The sequence below is a fragment of the Pelmatolapia mariae genome, linkage group LG15 (genome assembly GCF_036321145.2).
Source record: "Pelmatolapia mariae isolate MD_Pm_ZW linkage group LG15, Pm_UMD_F_2, whole genome shotgun sequence".
NCBI lineage: Eukaryota > Metazoa > Chordata > Actinopteri > Cichliformes > Cichlidae > Pelmatolapia > Pelmatolapia mariae.
This window is the reverse complement of record NC_086240.1, coordinates 33,554,322-33,575,132: the sequence shown is the minus strand read 5'-3', so window position 1 is coordinate 33,575,132 and position 20,811 is coordinate 33,554,322. Positions and strand designations below refer to the sequence as shown.

Here is a 20,811-nt window from a genome sequence, read left to right as displayed (position 1 = left end):
TGGTGTCTGGCACACATAACCTACATAAGCACTTGTTTTACTTTATTTATTATTTTCTATGCTCAGACTTAAACTTATTCTTTATTTTAGTTAGTTGTTATTTAGTTGTGTGAAGGGAACCTGCAAAGTAAGAATTTCATTGCTCTGCATAACCACTTGTGTTTTGTGGTGTATATGACAATAAACTTCTTGAATCTTGACAGTAAATAACATCTGAACTAGATCATTTTGAACACAAACAAAACATCTGAAAATGAGCTGTGAACTATGAAGTAGAAAGGTGAGCTATGAGCTGTGAAAACCAAAGGGGCTGTAAATCATCATAGCAGGAGCTAGAGAGACAACTCAGGGAGAGGATTGTGGCTCAGGCGGGGGTCGGTGGCACTGGAACACACAGAGATAAATGTAAGTGATGGCAGGGATTGGTCAGATAAGAAGAGTAAGCAACCTGGAAGTGTCTTACAGATTTTGTAGCTGGAGGCTGGCGTGAGGGGAAGGCAGTCGAAGTGATCCAGGTGTCCAGAATCTGAGGGTCCAGAGGGAGTGTTTATCGTGAATCCTTTGAGAAGGAGCAGGGAGGAAGGCAGGCAGGCAAATGGATATCTAACAGAGCTTGGGCTGTGACCATGATTACTGAGCAGACAAGCGTCCAGAAGTGGTGAGTATTGTTGAGAATGAAAAGATGTACCAGACAATTCCTGAAAACCACAGAAAAACACCAGGTAAGCATACACCAAATACGATGATGCACAGGAATAACTTTTTGGTCTGGCGAAGACTTATTGAGAAGCAGAATCAGAATACTTAATTGATCCCTAGGGGAAATTATGTTGGTTACAGTGCTCCAGTCCAAACAGTAACAAAAACAGACAATACAAGAAGTAAGAAATAGCACAATATATACATATATATACATATATATAAGTCACTTACTAATAAATATCTGAATAAGAAAGAAGAACATGTGCAAAAAGGGTGGTGCTATAGCAGGATGCAGTGTGTTTGAGTGTATGTTGAGAGCGCTGTTCTTATATGCAGGCAGCCCAAATTGCCAACAGGCGCAGATCATTATTGGAATGAGGTAGCTGCGCCCACAGGTGGGAACTCCAGCTCTGCGGAAAAACACACAGCCACTCACACGGACCATGACAGTAACATGTTTAATACCTTATTATCGCATCAAAAATTGTATATACACTCCACACCAGTTGGTGGCGGCAATGCACCATTTAGCTGTTTGCCAACCGCTAATAAACAATATAAAGAAGAAGAAGAACATCGTCTATTTAGATGGAGTTTGATTGACACACGCGTTCTTCTTATAACCAGGACAGAGGAGAGAAGAGGAGAAGTGAGGAGAGGAGATGGGAGTGTGGCAGAAAGGTGAAGAAGAGGTGAGAGCAGACAGAGGGCATGCAGTTTAAAAGGACCCACTATGACACAAGAAGAGCAGATTTTATAAGACCTGTTTAAACACTGTCAGTATACTGTCTCACACACACACAAAAATGTCATCAACATTTTTACTTTTTTCTTTCTGAAGCTTTTATTAAAAGCTGATTAAAAAAATCACTGATTGTTTATTTCAGTCATTTGTGACATCAGTAGCACACGCTTTTATATTAATGTTCCTATAAAATAAAGTCAATGAAAATCTACAAGATTTCCACGCTGGGCTAAGACCCCAATGTTTCAAGATCCTAGCAACGTTTGTACTTGCTTCAAACTTTAGACACAACTTACTGGGAAAACCAGCGTCATTTGCCACACTCCTTGAAAGAGCTGTCCATTTGATTATTTTCTTAAGGCATCAGGTTTATAGTTTCACTGAAACGAGACCAAGTAAAAGTTTCAGCATCATTTACTTAGTCAATATAAAGTCATGAGTTGTCACTGAACCTCAGTTCTATGCAATCAACTACATTGTGTGCAACAGAATTCAATTTTCAATTCAGTTTTGTTTATATAGTGCCAAATCACAACAACAGTTCCCTCAAGATGCTCTATATTGTAGGGTAAAGACCCTACAATAATATTGAGAAAAACAATCAGATGAACCCCTATGAGCAAGCACTTTGGCGACAGTGGGAAGGAAAAACTCAATGTTAACAGGAAGAACCCTCCAGCAGAACAAGGCTCAGGGAGGGACAGCCAGAAGAGAGCCAGAGATGAATAATAACTAGTAATTAAATGCAGAGGTGAGTGAAAAGGAAACAGTAACTGCATCATTGGAAGCCCCTAGCAGCCTAGGCCTATTACAGTTTAACTAACAGAGGATTCAGGGTTACCTGATCCAGTCCCAACTGTGTGCTTTATCACAGTTTATTTATTTTCCATAAAGAGGCACCTAAAAGCCGAAGGGTCTGCCTATCTTTGTACATGGAAGAGGAAAGAAGTTGCACAGAGGTGTGTAAGACTGCAGCTCTGCTTCATGGTCACAACTCTGGATAGTTACATATTGGGTGGAAATGAAAGCACTCCATTCAAAGTGGGATGGATGCTGTCTCACCTAACAACACCAGACTTTTCCCAGAAAGTTTCCCAGTTATCTGTAAAGCACATAGTTTTTTGCAGTGCAGTGATTAGCAGTGTTCCCTCATAGGAAGAATATTCCACGCTCTAATCAAAACCTAGGGGTCCTAGCGGTCTTAGCCTGTTTGGTGCTAGGACCGCTTGTTGTAGGGCTGCCGCAGTCATCAAGATTAACGCGGTTAAAATTTTTAACGCAATCAAACCATCTGGAGTGCAGAACGGACAAACTTTGGACAAAGTGCCCGAAATGCATTGACAGAGACATTTCAGGGATTTTGAGTCATTCTGCGCTCCAAATGGATTAATTGCGTTAAAATTTTTAATCGCGTTAATTGTGATGATGGCGTTTACATTTAAAGCCCTAGTTTGTTGGTTTGTTTTTATTTTGTTTTATTTTGCAAGCTGGTCATTAGATGCCGCTCCAGCCAGCCAGAGAATCCCCCGCCTGCCTGCCCCTCTCCTCCTGTAAGCAAAAAGCGCACCTTGCAAACAGAGGGCGCCTTTACTCCCCGCAAATGGGCAATAGGAAACCTATCGGCGCCCATGCAATCCCCAAAATGCGATGGCATGATGTCGGGGCAGCATGGGTGCAACTTTTTTTTTTTTTTGCCGATGCCATGATGCTGCCATGTTGCCCATATCAGAAACCACTACTGCCTAGGGGTATGTTCTCACCAGGAAATCCGCATAGATGTATGGTTAAATGTGACTTGTAGGCTAAAGCACTTTGACTGGTCACAAAGATGAAAAAAGAACTACGTAAATCAGTCAGCCAGTGAAAGAGCTCATTGAGGTCTGCAAAGAGTCTCAGATACAAATTATTTTGCAAATTTTGCTTTTTGCTTTTATTGGTTTTAGAAATTCAGGTTACAAAATTATTCCTTATTACAAACTATTACAAAAATAGTCTTAATTAGATAACAGTAGTTGGGGTGAGGTTTCTGGTAAGGTTTAAGGAGAGAAGTGTCAGACTGGCACAAGCTGCTGCACCTTTGCTAATCAACTCTGCCTTGTTAAGCAGCAGCAGGGTGGTTCCTCATGGAGCGCATGTGCATGCTAGCTAATATAGTTGACTCAGGAGTGAACAGCTTCTGTTGATATAATCTCTGACTTTTCTGGAGTTTGACACTACTAAGGGGCGAAAACAGGCCTTATACTGTTTTTTGTTTGTTTGTTTTTTGCGTGATCAAGGAAATTTCTCTGTAGATGACCAGTAGTTTGTAGAATCCCTATTTGGTTGTATTGAGTGGAATGTAAAGGTGTTTTTTAGTATCTGCTCTAAAAACAACACTTTTAAGCTAACATGCAGTCAGCCTAAAGCGGTGATCACTTTAGGCCTTCACTCCTCAGAGAGATAAATAAATAAATAAATAGTAAGACTGAGCACACAGCTGCAGTTTGTTTTATCACACACAACCCCAAAACCATACCTTTCACCCTGACATGATTATGGAAGGTAGGCGGGGTGGAAGTGCTTTGCCCTCGTGACTTTTTTTTTTTTTTTTTTTTTTTTTTTTTTTTAAATAAGTCTTGTCTTTGCCTTTGGAGAGGAAAGTTCTTTCTGGCCTCTAGCCACAACAGGTTCGAAGGTCTTGCATTCGGATTAAGCGGAGCTTCTTCCCAACAGTGACGTTTGTTGGACCCCCAGAAACTGTAAGATGCCGCTGTCCCGTTCGCTTTCCATGACATCCCTGACCGGGGTGCTGCCGGCCTGGGAGGAGGACGAGCTGCCTGTGGAGGACCTGCTGCTCTTCGAAGTATCCTGGGAGGTCACCAACAAAGGTCAGTTTCGTCAGAACTGTATTACTTATATTTCCAGTTCATACAGTGAAACACTGAATGTATCTTTGTAGTATTTATTTCATTTGAATCAGTTAGCTCATATTAATGTGTTTGAGTCAATATATTTCAGTGTGCGTGTGTATATATTTGGTTTTTTTTTGGTTTTTTGGTTTTTTTTTTTAGTTTTTTTTTTAATGACTCTTGTGGCTAGAAAAACAATATACAGAATGTATAAATATCTATCAATCAAAGGAATAAAAAAAAAAAAACTTCTGAAACCATAATGAACAGTAACAAATGTGTATCTTTAAAGTATCAGTATTTCAGTTTAAATCACTTTAATTTGTATCTCTAATACCATGCCATATGACAGTTTCCTGTTTAAAAAAAAACCCCTCTGTCTGTTAATATTAGTAATATTTTATGAAAGAGTCACTCTTTGCCCCTTGAAGAGCAAATATTGAAATGCACTGAGTGTGCTCCCTGAAGAGTTAAACATTAAGCTGATGCTCATGTAGTGTCCTAAACACAAAAAAGATAAAATGACTGAATAGTGAATTGGTTTGCATGTGGACAGCAGGTGTCGTGTTACAGTACTAATTGTGGCTTTAGCCTCGAATCACTGAGAACATTTTATGCATAATGAAGATTTCTGCTGCCTGTTTATTCACTCTTACTGGCAGTTTTGATTGAAGTTGGATATGGAAACTGCAACTTTTTTTTAAAGATGTGACAATAGCACATTGTTTTATGTTGTGTTTAATTACCTTTAATTTCAAATTAATGAATCTAAAAAATGTAAATAATAATGTGAACATTAAGGTTCAGAGGTTATCAGGCACTCTGCTGTTTTCTCTGGCTTTACTGTTTATATAATCCCTGCTCTCTGATGCAGCTCAGACGTCATTCTCCACTAAATGTTTTGGTGATAATATCAGTATTTGTCTTTATGCTGCCTAGTGAGACTGAAAAACATTACCACATGTGCTTTGACCCCTACAAACCAGAAATTTTGTGTCTGCTACAAATGGCACCAGTGCAATATCAGCTCCTGGTAAAAATGGATTTGTATAAAAGATCTGTTAAAGCATTTGATAGCCCCTGACTATTTTCGGTGATTTAGTGTTTGACTAAATGACTGAACAGCTGATGATAATGTATGTATGTATGTAGGTATGTATTTGTCTCTTTCTTCCCATTTTTGTGGATTTTTAAATGACAATCTGGATTATGTCTCAGCACATAATAAGAGGTTATTTAACAAAAGTAAACCAAAAGGCAAAAACATTGTATAGAAAAACTAGGAACATCTTTCCTACTTCCATAGGAATTAGGAGACTGAAAAGCAGCCAGTTGCTGCTACTAAATGCATTTGATTAACTGATAAGGAAATGTGAACAGCTATAGAAGTAGCAGTAGTTTAATTATCATTCAGGTGTCTATTCTCCTAATGCCAATGAAGATGGAAATCAAAATTATGAGGAAGCAATTTTTGTTGCCCTTCAGTCTGGAACCGGTTATAAGGCTGCTTCTTGAGCAATTTGAAATCGGTCATTCTGCAGAGAGAGCATTCGCAAGTCAGAAAGAATTCAAAACAGTTTTCAGTCTTAACCAGAAGTTGGCATTCCAACAAATTCACCCCAATGATGCTCAGAACCTTAATCCTCTGGGGTATGATTGGCTGTTTTTTCAATACTTTTGTTTTTTCCTTGTATATTTCACATTTTAAAACTGTTTACCTTGCCTTGTTTAAAATAATTCTTGTCAGCACTCCCTGTTTAATTTGGGATTTTTTTTTCTTTTCATTTTGACGTACTGCATTGCCACAAAAATCAAAAATCACATACAAGTAATATAATCAGGTTAGGAAAAGTTACTTTTTTTTTCTTTTTCTTTTTTTTTACTGCAAAAACTACAAACATGTTTAACAAATCATTTTCATAACTTGAAATGCAAAAGAAATTGTAAATTTAAAAAAAAATTTAATTAGCTACAGTCTTAAACCGGTCATGTGATTTGGACCCCAGAGAGTTAACCCTCAACCAGGCCTCAGTTAGCATGTTAAAATTCATGACAGTCCAATGATAGAAAAAGTCATCAGGTATGGCTTGTTTGGAAGGGCTGTATGATCAAACTGTTGCTACTGTTACCACTACTATTGTTGTTTCCTTGTGGACGTCTAGTTTTTCAAAACACCATAATACTCAGACTACGGAGAATACTGTGAGTATTATCTTGTGAGTAATCAAAATACTCTTTAAAAATTCAATTGTAATTCTAATTTCTTGGAATGTGGAGGCCATAATGCCACCAAACACTGACAATCTGTTTTTTTTTGTTTTTTGTTTTTTTTTCCTCCCCAGATGACTGTAGCAATGTGTTAGTAGTCTGTGAACATACAGACTGGTTCCTATTGGACTTTTTACAAGATTTTTAAAAGAAAAGTCAAGTCAAAAGTTTTAAAGCTTTTGCAGTGACTTCAGGTCTTTTCACTTGCCCTGTATGTCACTATAGTTGGGGGAATCTACACAGTCATCCAGACCAAGGCTAAGATCACTGTGGATGAATGGGGAGACAACTACTACATGATGGGGCCGTACTTCGAGCACAACTTCAAGACTCAGGTGGAGAGCTGTGAGCCACCAAATCCTGCCATCAGGAAGGCCATGGATGCCCTCATCCACAACGGCTGCCAGGTGAGGGATGGGAGAGGAAAAAGATTATCTGTGTACCAGTTGACACACCAAAACCTACTGAGTTGACAGGCATACAATTTGCATAACCATAAAGGGGACTAGTGGGTCTGGGGGTTCTCATCCATGAAATTAGTTATTCAACATTGTGAAATGATGAATATCACTGTCATACAGTTTGGGCTGCCCTGGACGTATGCTGTGTATGATGGGAATGATGTGATTGCATTGTGATTGCTGGATGAGGATGGTCACTGAATGGTATTTACACAAGAGGCTCAGATGCCAAATGCGTGTTTGACCACTAGAGGGTGCACATATGCTGATGAGGCAGTTGCAGATCATACTGTCAGAATACATTTCTTAAGGAAATAACAATTAGCATGCCTTTAGTAAAAAGCTACACTAAAGCTGTGAGGCTCCTTGGAGATGTTTAAAATGATGCCTATTGTCTAACTTTAAGAGCAGATAGAAAATGTGTTTGTAAGAACACAACTTGGCTGTATATTGCTATCATGCAAAAAACAACACATTATAGTGATCACTTTATACTTCAAATGCATGCATCCAAAATTTCTCTTAGCAAACTGGATATAACCAGAATCTTCATACCGCCTACGCCCCAAGTGGGGTTAGGGTTAGGCTAACCTCAGGCTAAAACTGTTGCCACAAAACTGAATGCATAACCTGGGACAGAAGCACAGAGGCACTTAAATCTGAAAGTGTCCCTTATAAAACTGAACTTGTTCTTAATGCAGGTTCATTTTGGTCGCTGGCTGATTGAGGGCAGCCCCTACGTAATCCTGTTTGACATAGGCTCAGCAGCCTGGAACCTGGACCGCTGGAAAGGGGACCTTTGGGACACCTGCAACATTGGTCTGCCCTACCATGACCGAGAAGCCAATGACTCGCTCATTTTGGGCTCCCTTATTGCATGGTTCTTCAAAGAGGTGCATTATAAGTGAATCTAATTGTCTTGTTAGCTCCTATGTTGAGTTTTGGATTTAAAAAAAAAAAAAATAAATCTCAATATGCATCACTGAGATGGTTAGCATAAGTAAACATGGCAGCTTTCTTTTGTGTTTTTAGTTAACAGACCATCTTGGAGACAAACCTAATGTCATCAGTCACTTCCATGAATGGCAGGCAGGTCCTGGACTTATTCTCTCTCGCTCACGCAAAATTCCCATGGCGACAGTATTTACAACACATGCCACCCTGCTGGGAAGATACCTTTGTGCTGGGAACACTGACTTTTACAACAACCTGGACAAGGTAAGGGAACAAGAGAACTCCCTTACAGCAAACAGACACATAGTAACACTGTTTGTAGGTGGCCTATAACTGTCATGGACACCAAGCCATTCCCTTCTTATGACTCTAGTTAATAATACAGGCAGGAAAATTTGTCAATGTTTTATTGTGAATCAGAGCTTGATCTTTACAGCTGATATGCTGCCTACAATGTGCATATTAGATTCATTATAAATCTATCTCAGATAGTTGAATTGGGTAGTACTTAAATCCTTTTGACCCTAATAGAAGGAAAAAAACATCAGTGTTTGTAAACATATGGGCACTACAGTAGGCATCAAATAAAAAAAAAAAACTGAGCATTTTTCTATATTGGTGCTGAGCAGAGCTGATTTAAATTCAATGTTATTTATATTATCAAATTACAATAGCAATCACTTTTATATTTCATATTGTAGGGCCTTTACACTACAATATGAAATGCAAAAAGTGAGTGAAGAAGAGGAGCCCACAGCATGCTGAGGCCTATTGCAGTGTAACTATAAAAATAAAACAAAAAAAGCAAAGTTCTCATCTTAAGAGAGTCTGTCTCCTGACACCCCACGTCCATCACAAAGTATGCGTGCACACTCACACTTGCGCCTCTCTGCCTATAATGACCAGCCATAAGATTTATGCTCATATTTAAAGGTTTAGCTCTTTTAGGAATACTTAGAGCATCATTAGTAATGTTGAGCTACATTTGGAGATGTCAATGCAATGTTTGTAATTGGCCACACAAGCATAAAGGTCAATGTGGAGCTAAAGGTTACTCCTTGACCGAATGGATAATTGACAGATGATTCTTAGGACCATCACTTATTCTGTCGATGGAATCTTGTTAACTGAGAGTCAGAAAATGCAGCCAATATGGTAAAACAAAGCAGGATCATTTCCAGACTTACAAACTGTAAATGAACTTTAAAAGAGATTTTTTTTTATTCATTTAATTGAATAAATGAAATGCAATATTTTATTATGCTCTTATTTATGTTCACAACTATGCCTGAAATTGATAATTATACATACTGTTATAACCAAAACTTTTTGCGGTCGAGATCTTGCTTTGTAGAATTAATGAGGATTCGGTGAACTAAACTGGTGCAGTCTCATCCTCATTTTTCCAGTATGTTTCATGACAAACGCTCATACTCGGACACTCGTGTCCTCTCTTGCTCATTTAAACATGTATGCGCGCTCGCATCCACGCACAGCATAACTCTATATTTGTTTGTGTACCTCCCTCTGTTTTGTCTTTTAGGTGTTGTATCATTAGTGTACTTTGTTACAGAGGAAGCGTGTCTGTTTGCGTCATTCTCACCCTCATTCTTTTCTCCCTCTTTTTTGTCCCTTCTATTCTTCCACTTCTCCTGTCTTTTGCCACTCTAGTCTTCACCCTCTGTCCACCCCAGCATTATATCCACAAACGATAATATGAATTTAAATAATTGTAACAAAAACATTAACAAGAGGAGCCCACAGAGGGTCTACTTTCCTCATGGGAAAGCAAATATATTTGGTTAAAAAAAGCATTCAGAAAAATATTCTGCTGCTCTGGGCAGGTTTAAAAAATGCTTGATAATTAAACATGTTTTGTCCCCTAAAGTAAAATGAATGTTTTGGGTTTTTTCTGTTTTTAAAAATTGTGTGTGGCAGTTTAACATTGACAAGGAGGCTGGTGAGAGGCAGATCTACCACCGATACTGCCTAGAGAGAGCAGCAGTTCACTGTGCTCACGTCTTCACGACAGTCTCTCAGATCACTGCTGTGGAGGCCAACCACATGCTGCACAGGAAACCAGGTGGAAATTTTTCACTATACTGTCTCCACAAGAACGTAGTTTTAAGTTGTCTATTGGTTTTCTGACGATCCATGCAACACAGTCATGCAAGAAATGTTTTTACAAATCACACTACAGTCCTGTAGATAAATACATATCATGATTGACTCATTTGTAGCGATAACTAGCAACAGTAACTTGAATTAACCAGTTTCTGTATGATGTTCACACAGTCACACAATTTGCTCCAAGTGAAAAATTGGGTAATCCATCACATCTGTCTCTAAAATACTTGGAGATACAACTGCAAGGTTCCTAGGACTTGACTATAAAACAAGCCCTTCATCACCATACTGACATTTGGTATGGGGGGGCTCTGAAGTGGGAACACAACTGTATTCCATGGATTGATAGCAAAAATACCTTCAAGTTTGAAATAAAATTTTGAAGCTAAACAAAGTAATTTCTATATCGCTGTCAACATAAAATGAATAAAACCATCTTTTCCTATGTTGGTACAGATGTGGTCACCCCAAATGGGCTGAATGTGAAGAAGTTCTCAGCTATGCACGAGTTTCAAAACCTGCACTCCACCAACAAGGCCCAAATCCAGGAGTTTATCAGGGGACACTTCTATGGGTTTGTTGCTTTATTAAAAAGTAATTCTGGCATCTCTCGAAGTTTGTTGTAGTTAATAAAATGAATCGACAATTTCATTTTATTAATCTTTATTATCTCGGTAGTCACCTGGACTTCAACTTGGATAAAACCCTCATCTTCTTCATTGCTGGGCGCTATGAGTTCTCAAACAAGGGAGCAGATATTTTCCTTGAATCACTGTCCAGACTGAACTACCTGCTGCGGGTGAGGCCGTGTTTGTTTTGTGCCTTTTTTGGTAGTGTTGTGTTGTACACATCAAATGGAAACCCATCCTCACCGTCTCTGCAGGTCCACCGAAACGATGTGACAGTCGTAGTTTTCTTCATCATGCCAGCGAAAACTAACAACTTCAATGTGGAGTCGCTGAAGGGGCAGGCAGTACGTAAACAGCTTTGGTACGTCCTGCTTTGCTGATTACTTGTAGCAATTAAATAATTCTGTACAGTACATCCATTTTTTTTCATTATATACTCTAAATCTGATGAGCAATACCTGGGGGGAGATCTGGAAATCTGTTGGGATTTTTCTCCCTCACTGATCACTTGAGGAACTGCAGTTTTTGGCAGAATTGTAAATCCCAGAGGTTGTAGTGCATCTGCCCCCAATTTAAAAGAAGGCTATAAAGAACGGCACATGGATGGAATCTGAAATTGAGCCTGGGAATTGCAGTGCCTTCTAAGTCGTCTCTGCCGTGTTGTTGCTCACGCAAAAACAGAGGCTGTATACCAACAGGTAATAAGAAAGAAAGTGCACTAATGAATGAGACAAAGGAGTGTTGTTAGGAGAATTTATTTTTAGGAGCTACTATGCTCAAGTTCAAGGAACAAGTTCAAGGAACTTGAGCATGAGTAGCAACTCGTGTAGCTGTTCGCCACCCATTTGTGGTGATCACCTACACAACATTTATAGCTTCAAGCTTGGGCTTATCGACCTTTCTGGGCAGCCACGACACATCAGACAAATCCAATCTTCACTTGTAAATAGCAGACAGTTTGAGACAGCCTGGTATTGATCTGATTTGAAACACAAACCTGATTTAACTGCAGCCTGAACAAAGTGTTTACCTCCATTAGGAAGCTGTACTGAAAGACTCGTCATTATCTAACATTGATTTTAAAAAAATGTGTACTTCCTCATGAGTGGTTGCCAAGGTGGGCATGGTTCAGCAAAAATGCAACTTAGGAACTTTGCTCCTTTCCTGCTTTAACTCTTAAACTCTAAATAATAATGCTTTTCTGTTACTGTTGGTGCTTCAAACTAAGTAACAACTGCAGTGGTGATAGATTTCATTTGCTTTTAACAGGGATACAGCTCATGCTGTTAAGGAGAAATTTGGTAAAAAGCTGTATGATGCTCTGTTAAAGTAAGTATTTCTACTTGCTGAGGTATTTGATGTTGATATCAAAGTGTTGTGTAAATTTGCAGATCAGTGATGATCTGTATGTTTTCTTTCATTAGAGGGCAGATCCCTGATCTCAACAACATTTTGGACCGAGATGACTTCACCATTATGAAGAGAGCCATCTACGCCACACAGGTGTGTGTGTGTGTGTGTGTGTGTGTGTGTGTGTGTGTGTGTGTGTGTGTGAGAGAGAGAAACCTAATCTTTAATTCTACTTACCCTCTTTCAAGTAACTGACTACCATTAGTCCTTATTGATGATAATGACCTAGAAAGATTAATATCAGTAAGTTGTACCAGTGTATTGTTTCCCAAGACAACCTGTGTTTAGCTGAAATCTTTACACCTAAGGTGACACGCTTGATAAGAAAATGTTAATATCTTTAAAATGATGTGGAAATTGGGATCTTTTCAACCAGCCAGAAAGATCCGATGGCATCAAACGTCCTTTTTAGCTTAACTACCTTTTTACTGCATAAAGTGCCATGTTTATGGTTGCGCCACTATTACAATTAGGCACATATAAATTTCAGGATAACTTATTTCAACAACATTAAAGGTATAACTTTCATTTTGACTCAAATGTTAAAGCTAAAACTATGCTCGAATATTTTATTTTGAATTTCATGTAACTTAATACAATTTTATTTATTTTTTAAATTGTCATCTTGCTCTGTTCATTTAATTTGGGGGGGGGGGGGTTGGATGCCAAAATATATGACACAAAGAAATGTGCACACAGACTTATGGCCCAGATTGGTGTGGCAGGTAACTTATTGGGTGAAGGTGGGCAGAGTGGAGGATGGGGAGACATGATTTAAAATCCCTGGAGTTCAGAAAAAGAGCTCCTTTTGTAGTCTGCTGTTAACAGTATGGATAACATCGCAGGCTGTCGGAGCATTAGCAGAGAGTGCGGCACATGCAGTTATTCAATTTTCAATTGAAGTTCATACAGCACCAAATCACAACAACAGTCGCTTTAAGGTAGACCCTACAATAATACATGCAGAATAAAACCCAACAATCATATGACCCCCTATTAGTGATGTGTCGGTCGCGAATGAAACGGCTCTTAGAGCCGACTCTTTGAAGTGAATGACGCGAGCCGGCTCCTTATTGGGAGCCGTGGGTTTTTTGTTTTTTTTGTTTGTTTTTTTCCCCTCTTTCTCTCACCCTCTCTCTCTCTCGCACTTTTTTCCGCTTCACTCCGCACTATTTTCAGTTGTGGATGATAAAGGATTCAGAAAGTTTATTCATGCAGGCCCATATGACAGAGAATGTTCATCTTCTTTTTGTTTTCATATTTTAATTTAGATTTAATTGTGTTGTGGTTTGCAGTGTTTTGTGTTGTTTCACTTTGTTTAAAAGGAAAAAGCTGAAAATTTAAATAGTTAAAAGTTGAAATGTAAAGAGTTGGTTTTTGTATTATATGATTTATTTATTACATTTTATGTAGCGTGAATAAATAAAAGTATATTCACGGTGGCCCCTACAGACGAAGCACGTACAAACACAACAGAAGTGCTCCAGGATGCTAGGGGCAGTGTTGAGCTTTTGTTACCTAGTGGCTACACAAGCCAGGACCGGATTTGGTGTGTGGTAGTAACAGGTAAATGTGTGTGTATATATATGTGTGTGTGTGTGTGTGTGTAAGTAACACATATGCTTTCAATTGTGTAATTTAAGTGATCTAGGTAGCTCTGTTTTGGAAGTTCAGTTAACGCTTGAAATGTGTTTTGGAGTTTGTACCTGCTTTGTCTCTAGGGGCCACCTTATATATTTATATATAAACATATATAAATAAAACCACTTATTTTTTTACATTAGTAATTCCTTTCGTGCATAATTTTATATTGTTGTTAATAATAAATTAATTAAAGCAGCAAAACAACCTGAAGAGCTGGCCGAAAGAGCCGGTTCTCTAAAAAGAGCCGGAAATCCCATCATGGGCGGGTAGTGATGGGAGTTTGTACCCACAGGGGGTTGGGAAGTGCATCTGTAACCGGAAGGTCGCCGGTTCGATCCCCGGGCTCTCTGTCCTGGTTGTTGTGTCCTTGGGCAAGACACTTTACCCTACCGCCTACTGGTGTTGGCCAGAGGGGCCGATGGCGCGATATGGCAGCCTCGCTTCTGTCAGTCTGCCCCAGGTCAGCTGTGGCTTTAACTGTAGCTTGCCTCCACCAGTGTGTGAATGTGAAAGTGAGTGAATAGTGGCATTGTAAACACTTTGCGTGCCTTGAAAAGCGGTATATAAATCCAATCCATTATTATTATTATTATTATTATTATTATTACCCCCTATGAGCGAGCACTTTGGCGACAGTGGGAAGGGAAAAACTCCCTTTTAACAGGAAGAAACCTTTGGCAGAACCAGGCTCAGAGAGGGGCGGCCATCTGCTGCAACTGGTTGGGGAGGAAGACATGTTATCACGATAACATATGTATACTCCCTCAGTAGATAATACGGCCTCATTCTACTAGCTTACCAGCTCAATGTCCTTACTGCAGAGTGTCTTTTTGATAGTTAGATGGTGTGACTCTGGACACTTATCATTCACAAACACAGCCGGACCCCCCCCCCCCCCCCCCCCCCCCCCTGCCCCCATCAAAAAAAAAAAAATCTTACTTCGGCTCTCCTTGGTTCTGTCAGTCTGGATTAGATGCAGATAAACATGGACTGTCTTACTTTCTGGTGTTAGTGTGGTTAATTGGATGGATAAGATGCCCACTGATGCCAGGGCCACCAATTCATCCACGTTACTGTGAAGAAATCTCACATTCCACATGATGATGGGTCTGTATCTTCTCCTCTGGTTTCGATGCCTGATACCAGATTCCTCCTAAGATCTTAGGGCAGCTCTGGACTGCTCCTGCCAAGGATGGTTCCAGATCCTGACTATACCTCGTTGATATCTCTCATCCTCTCACAAGCTCAGGCTTCAATTCCACCAGAGACGTGATGTTCCATTTTCTAATAGCCAGCCCTGGTATCTGGAGACTGGACCACCACCCTTCTGTAGGGCCTTTGCCTTTGAACATCGCCTGTCATACAATGTATCCAATGCCTATAGCGCCTTCTAACCCTAACCTGCAGGTGGTGGGCCTACTGGAGGGAAGCCAGTGTAGCTTCTTTGGGCTGCATCTGGCTGGGCCCCATTGCCTAAGGGCCCGGTCACCAGGCACTTTTTTAAATCACTCAGGGGTCAATTGAATTCCTCACTTTTATGTTTATCTATCCTAATCACATACTTTAACCTCTTGGCTTGCAGAGGCACAGCCTCCCTCCAGTAACCACTCACAACATGCTGGACGACTCAACAGATCCCATCCTGTCCAACATCAGACGTGTTGGCCTCTTCAACTCCAGGAACGACCGTGTCAAGGTAAACAAAACATTATGTCAGCCATGTCAGGTGTGATAAGATCTATCGATGGAGATAGATATATATTTAAAAAATTAATAAAATGTAGAGAGATCTACTGTGACTACACAGTTGGTCTTTAATCTATTGACTTGTAGTTATTAAAACAAACAAACAAACAGAAACTGGCTTAACTTTGATGTTTTGATTTGTGCTATGCTGCCAAATAAGGACATGGGCAACTCGTATCTGTGTGTCACCCTCTCAGGTTGTTTTCCACCCAGAGTTCCTGTCCTCGACTAGTCCTCTGCTGCCAATGGACTACGAGGATTTTGTCCGTGGTTGTAACCTTGGAGTGTTCCCTTCCTACTATGAACCATGGGGCTACACACCTGGTAGACTGATCATCCTCATATTGTAGCCAGGCATACATGTTTCTACACAAATGCTTTATACTTCACCTGTGCATATTGTTTAGGGCTTCTGTCTTCTCTTTTCCAGGTGAGTGTACTGTAATGGGCATTCCTAGTGTGACCACCAATTTGTCAGGTTTTGGTTGCTTCATGGAGGAGCACGTCTCGGACCCTGCTGCATATGGTGTGTGAGTGCATTCACGGTCATGGGCGCACAAACACTGAATTATGTGTGTTCATCCTTATGGATTATGTTTCCTCTCCCACCTCCTCCTCTCTGTCAGGTATCTATATAGTGGACCGACGCTTCCGTTCTGCTGAGGAGTCCTGCAACCAGCTAACTCAGTTCATGTTCAGTTTCTGCCAGCAGTCTCGGCGGCAGCGTATCATCCAGCGCAACCGAACTGAGAGGCTGTCTGACCTTCTGGACTGGAGATACCTGGGACGGGTCGGTTTCTGATTCTGAAGCCCGAATAGTTATTTGGTTAAAGTCAGAACATGATCAGAGAAAACAGGAGTCTACTACTGAACTATATTCTGGTTCAGCCAACAAATAATCGGATTTCATTACTGCTTTTGCTGTTTACCAGATACAGGTATACAACAGTGAGCAGCAATCCGCCAACTTTGGTTGCGCTAGGCTAGTGAAATATAGGGCTACCATGCTGTGGTTCATGTGAACTGTGGTACAATGATTTTTCCATTCTCCTTTTATACTGTGCCATGTATTGATCTCCTATATAGTTCACCCTCTCCTTTAACAGGATAACTTGCTGACCTCCAAGATGATTGCAAAACAAGCATACAAGATTTCATAATTGGTCCACATGTAAAACAAAGCATGCACCGACTTTAAGACTACTTTCGTCGTTACTGAAGGATGTATTCTTAGCATGGTCAAGATTAACTAGAGGTGGTAGTTCAGACGCCCACATTGCAAATCTTTCATTGAAATGTTTGTTCAGTTCTTAATGTATTTCTGACTTGGTTGACAGTTCTACATACATGCACGTCACCTGGCCCTTAGCAGAGCTTTCCCAGACAAGTTCAAAATGGATCCCATGGCCCCTCTGAAGGTAAGGAATCCTTTACAAGGGATTTTGATCATAGTTGTGCACACAACTTTATGTAGAGTAAGTGTTGAGGAGAAAGTAGAGCTTTGTGAAGTGATTTAAAGTGTTTACTGCTTATGGGGCTTATGTCTGATCCCCTTTTGATTTAATATTGGCCTTACAACTTAAGTTACCCTAAAAACCTTGGTCATGACCCTCTCTGTCCTCCTGAGACCCAGCCTAATCATTTGTCCTCTGTAATGGACTTTTTTGGGGGGTCTATATCTTTTGACTTACTTGAGCTACCCTAATAAGTCCTGATGTGCTCAGAGGACATCCTGGCCTTTCTTGTGTGTTTGGCTGGCCTCTTTTTGCCCAAAGAGGCAAGAAATTGCAAAAAAATGTTAAACTGAAAGAAACTTCTTCTTCTTTTTTTTTTTTTTTTTTTTTTTTTTTTAAATCTTTCCTTCCCCCCTCAGTTCTCATGAGGCTAGCACCTTTACTAGCTAGCTGTGATCCTGGGTTACATTTACAACCTAATTGAAAGCATGAGAAATGTACTGGCGTTACTAAATTCTGTGTGGTTCTTGCACCAAACAAGTTGATGCCATCGGATCCTAATGATCAGCTGCCCTCACATCACATGTGAGAAAGTCTGAGAGACTTGTTATGGTCCATGAAAACATCACTTGACCCTCTTCAGATTGTGGCATGTAGATTGATTGCATCGTCGACTCTCATATTTGGTCTCTACATAAGCCTTGCTTCCATCTAGATGGTAACGGGTGCTTGCTGAGGGTCATCTTTTTTTATTTATCAAGTTTAACACGATTTGGTCAGATTAAGAGAGACCTACAGGAAATGTTAGTAAACATCTCAGGATCTCATGTATCACACTCTAACTGACAAACTGCAGTATGTGAGATAATTTGTCTAATGTTCAATACAGCGACACCAAGGGGAACTTTGCTGCGTCCGTTCTTGTTGTCCTTGTACACATCACACTTAAAATCAGACGTAAAAATCCGGCTCATGACATAGACAGAAATATTGATTTTTGTAGTGATTGGATATGTTGGTAACAAGGGGAGTACAGAGGACTGGTGGATCATTTTGTGGAGCAGAGAAATTCTCTGCTTCTGAATGTGGAAAAGACCAGAAAGGTGATGGATTTCTAAATGAAGATGGTGGCTACACGTCCCGTGTCTATCGTAGGACAAGATGCCGCTGTGGTGCAGGAGTTGACATCCAGATACTTCTACATTAAAAGGCTAAATTGGAAGACCAACACAGAGGCTGTATACAAGAAGGGGGTGAGCATCCTCTATTTCCTAAGGGAGCTGAGATACTTCAGTATGTGCAGCAAAGTGTTGGAGAATTTCTGTCAGTTTCTTGTGGAGAGCAGAGTGGAGCTGGTGATGCCAACAGACTGAATAAACAGATTAGGAAGGTTAGTTCTGTGACTGGCTGCAAACTGAGAGTCTGAAATACTACAACTATATACATTTTGTTGTTGTTCTTGTTTGTTGTCTTTTCTTGATGAAGTCAACTGCTGTTCCAAGAATTTCCTAAGTATTTAAGAGTGCTTTTTAAATCCAATGTTTCTAAGCGATTATCAGATAGAAATGAGCATTTCATGGTTCTACGCCAGCCTGCCAGCTTCCTTTTTACTTTATTAGGCTCCTCTGCTCACCTGGTAAGAGTTCACACACTAATCATAATTATACTGTCTACTTCAACTTTAGATTAGTTTAGCAAATTCACAGATCTCTGTTTAGGAATCACTGACTTACAGTGAATGGGCTCATTTGTCTCCACAGACGGAGGGTTTCCGGTATCCCCGGCCCTACTCAGTTCCACCCTCTCCTTCTGCCTCTATCCATTCCACGCCCCACCACAGTGATGTTGAGGATGAAGATGATGAACCCTATGATGAAGATGAGGAGGCCGAGAGGGACCGGATGAATATCAAATCTCCATTTGTGCTCAATGCTGTGCCAGAGGGAAAGGAGCAGCAACCAGGAGAGTCAAGAAACTGAAATGCTCCAGAGTAGCTATGGCCTTTACAGTTGGATGGACTTGACAGACAAAAGTGTGGGGGGGAGAATCACTGCCTGGTTAGCACCTGCAGTCTACACCACAGTAATGAAGACCTCCACATTGTCACCTTTTGTTAACAATTGCTACACTTATTCTGCTGCCAGGCAATAAAGTCCACCCTGCATAACAAACTTTTTATAAAGTTTGTAGAAAGGTTGAATCTAAGTTCATCATCTGTCTTCAAATGTTAGCTTGCCAAAATAACTTTAGTCAAGCTGAGTCTGAAAATGCTAACTGAACATTACAGTTATTTAAAATAAACTTGAGTAGAACAAAGTGTCTGTCACAGGCTTTCCATTTGTTTGTTTGTTTGCATGAAGCGATAGTAGAGGGTTGCTCTTTAGTAGCAATTTAGAATAAGCAATGAATTTGATACTGTAGCCTTCATTTTAATTTTAGTAGACTTTTTTTTTTCATAAAATATCTGGAACCTTCCAGTTCTTTACCAATATTCTTGATCTCGTCTAAACTGTTGAGAAGGTTACTTTTAAAATGTATTCCATTACAGAATACATGCCCCAAATTAGTTTGAGTAACGTCACGAAATACGTTACAATGTGAGTAACGTATTCTGAATACTTTGGATTACTTAATATGTTGTTATGCTTTTTAAAACTACATCAATCAAATCCTGCAAATTCTTGTTGGTTTTTCTCTACCAATTGGCTGTTAATCCCAAATCTCCCTGAATAGATTTACTGTAAACAGTAAATGGATCGTCTTAACAGTTTGCATTGCACTGTCAGATTTTGCCCATCACCTTCTTCTTTAAATGTGAAGTGGTAGTTGCATCATCCTATTGATTCCAATAGGATGTCACTTGTGCAACAAGTCCAATCACAAAGAGTCAGTGGATACTGAGACGCATAGTTTACAGATGTAACCAACTTTTTGCAGAGTCAAATGCTGCAGACCTTCCAACTTCAACTTTTCAGCCTTCACATAAGCGAAAGCAAAACCAAAAACGATGACATGATACAAGGGACTGTCAAAGTAAAACAGGGAAGTATAACACAGAGACGTGGACTTTACACTGAACAAAGGGAACACTAAAGCTCTCTATGCACTGTTCTTGAGCTAATCTGAAGGCTGAAAAGTTGAAGTTGGAAGGTCTGCAGCATTTGACTCTGCAAAAAGTTGGTTACATCTGTAAACTATGTGTCTCAGTATCCACTGACTTTGTGATTTGTCAATTTGTGATTTTTATGATTGGACTTGTTGCACAAGTGACATCCTATTGGAATCAATAGGATGATGCAACTAACGCTTCACATTTAAAGAAGAATGTGATGGGTGAAATCTGACGACTACTCTGATTTTACTATTTATTCTACTCTCTAATTTTTACAGTGCACTTTTATGTGTTAACACACACCTCTACACAGTAGTTTAAATATGGCAATATAAGGGAACAAACTACGTGACGTGATTGATGATTCAAAAGACGCTTTGCTTCACTCTGGACTGAAATGGTTGTAAGTGTTTTGAGTTTTCCAAGGTAATCTTGTGGTCTAATATTGCAAGAATTCTGATATACTCTATTTTATTATTTATCATCACGTTTACACTTATCCTTTCTTGAATTTCCAAGTAACCTAATTTCAGTTTTGCTTAAATTCTTGACTAATTTTTTTTGAAATCTCGAGCTTCTTGATTTTTTTGTTTTTGTTTTTGTTTTACAGTGATTGATTATATACCTGTAAAAATAACACTGACCATAAAAGTAGAAAATTTGCCCCAAAC

General features: G+C 39.7%; 1 protein-coding gene across 1 annotated transcript; it reads left to right on the top strand.

Moving 5' to 3' along the window:
- The first annotated feature begins 1,370 nt into the window (after positions 1-1,370).
- On the top strand, positions 1,371-19,160 carry gys2 (glycogen synthase 2). Its single transcript, XM_063495655.1, has 17 exons — positions 1,371-1,394; positions 4,160-4,314; positions 6,829-7,010; positions 7,766-7,957; positions 8,097-8,282; positions 9,957-10,101; positions 10,602-10,719; positions 10,824-10,944; positions 11,029-11,135; positions 12,044-12,103; positions 12,199-12,277; positions 15,411-15,524; positions 15,772-15,898; positions 16,005-16,100; positions 16,201-16,364; positions 16,912-16,992; positions 18,789-19,160. The coding sequence occupies exons 2-17, from the start codon at positions 4,191-4,193 to the stop codon at positions 19,005-19,007; spliced, it is 2,115 nt and encodes a 704-aa protein (XP_063351725.1). The 5' UTR covers positions 1,371-1,394; positions 4,160-4,190; the 3' UTR covers positions 19,008-19,160.
- The last annotated feature ends 1,651 nt before the right edge of the window (positions 19,161-20,811 follow it).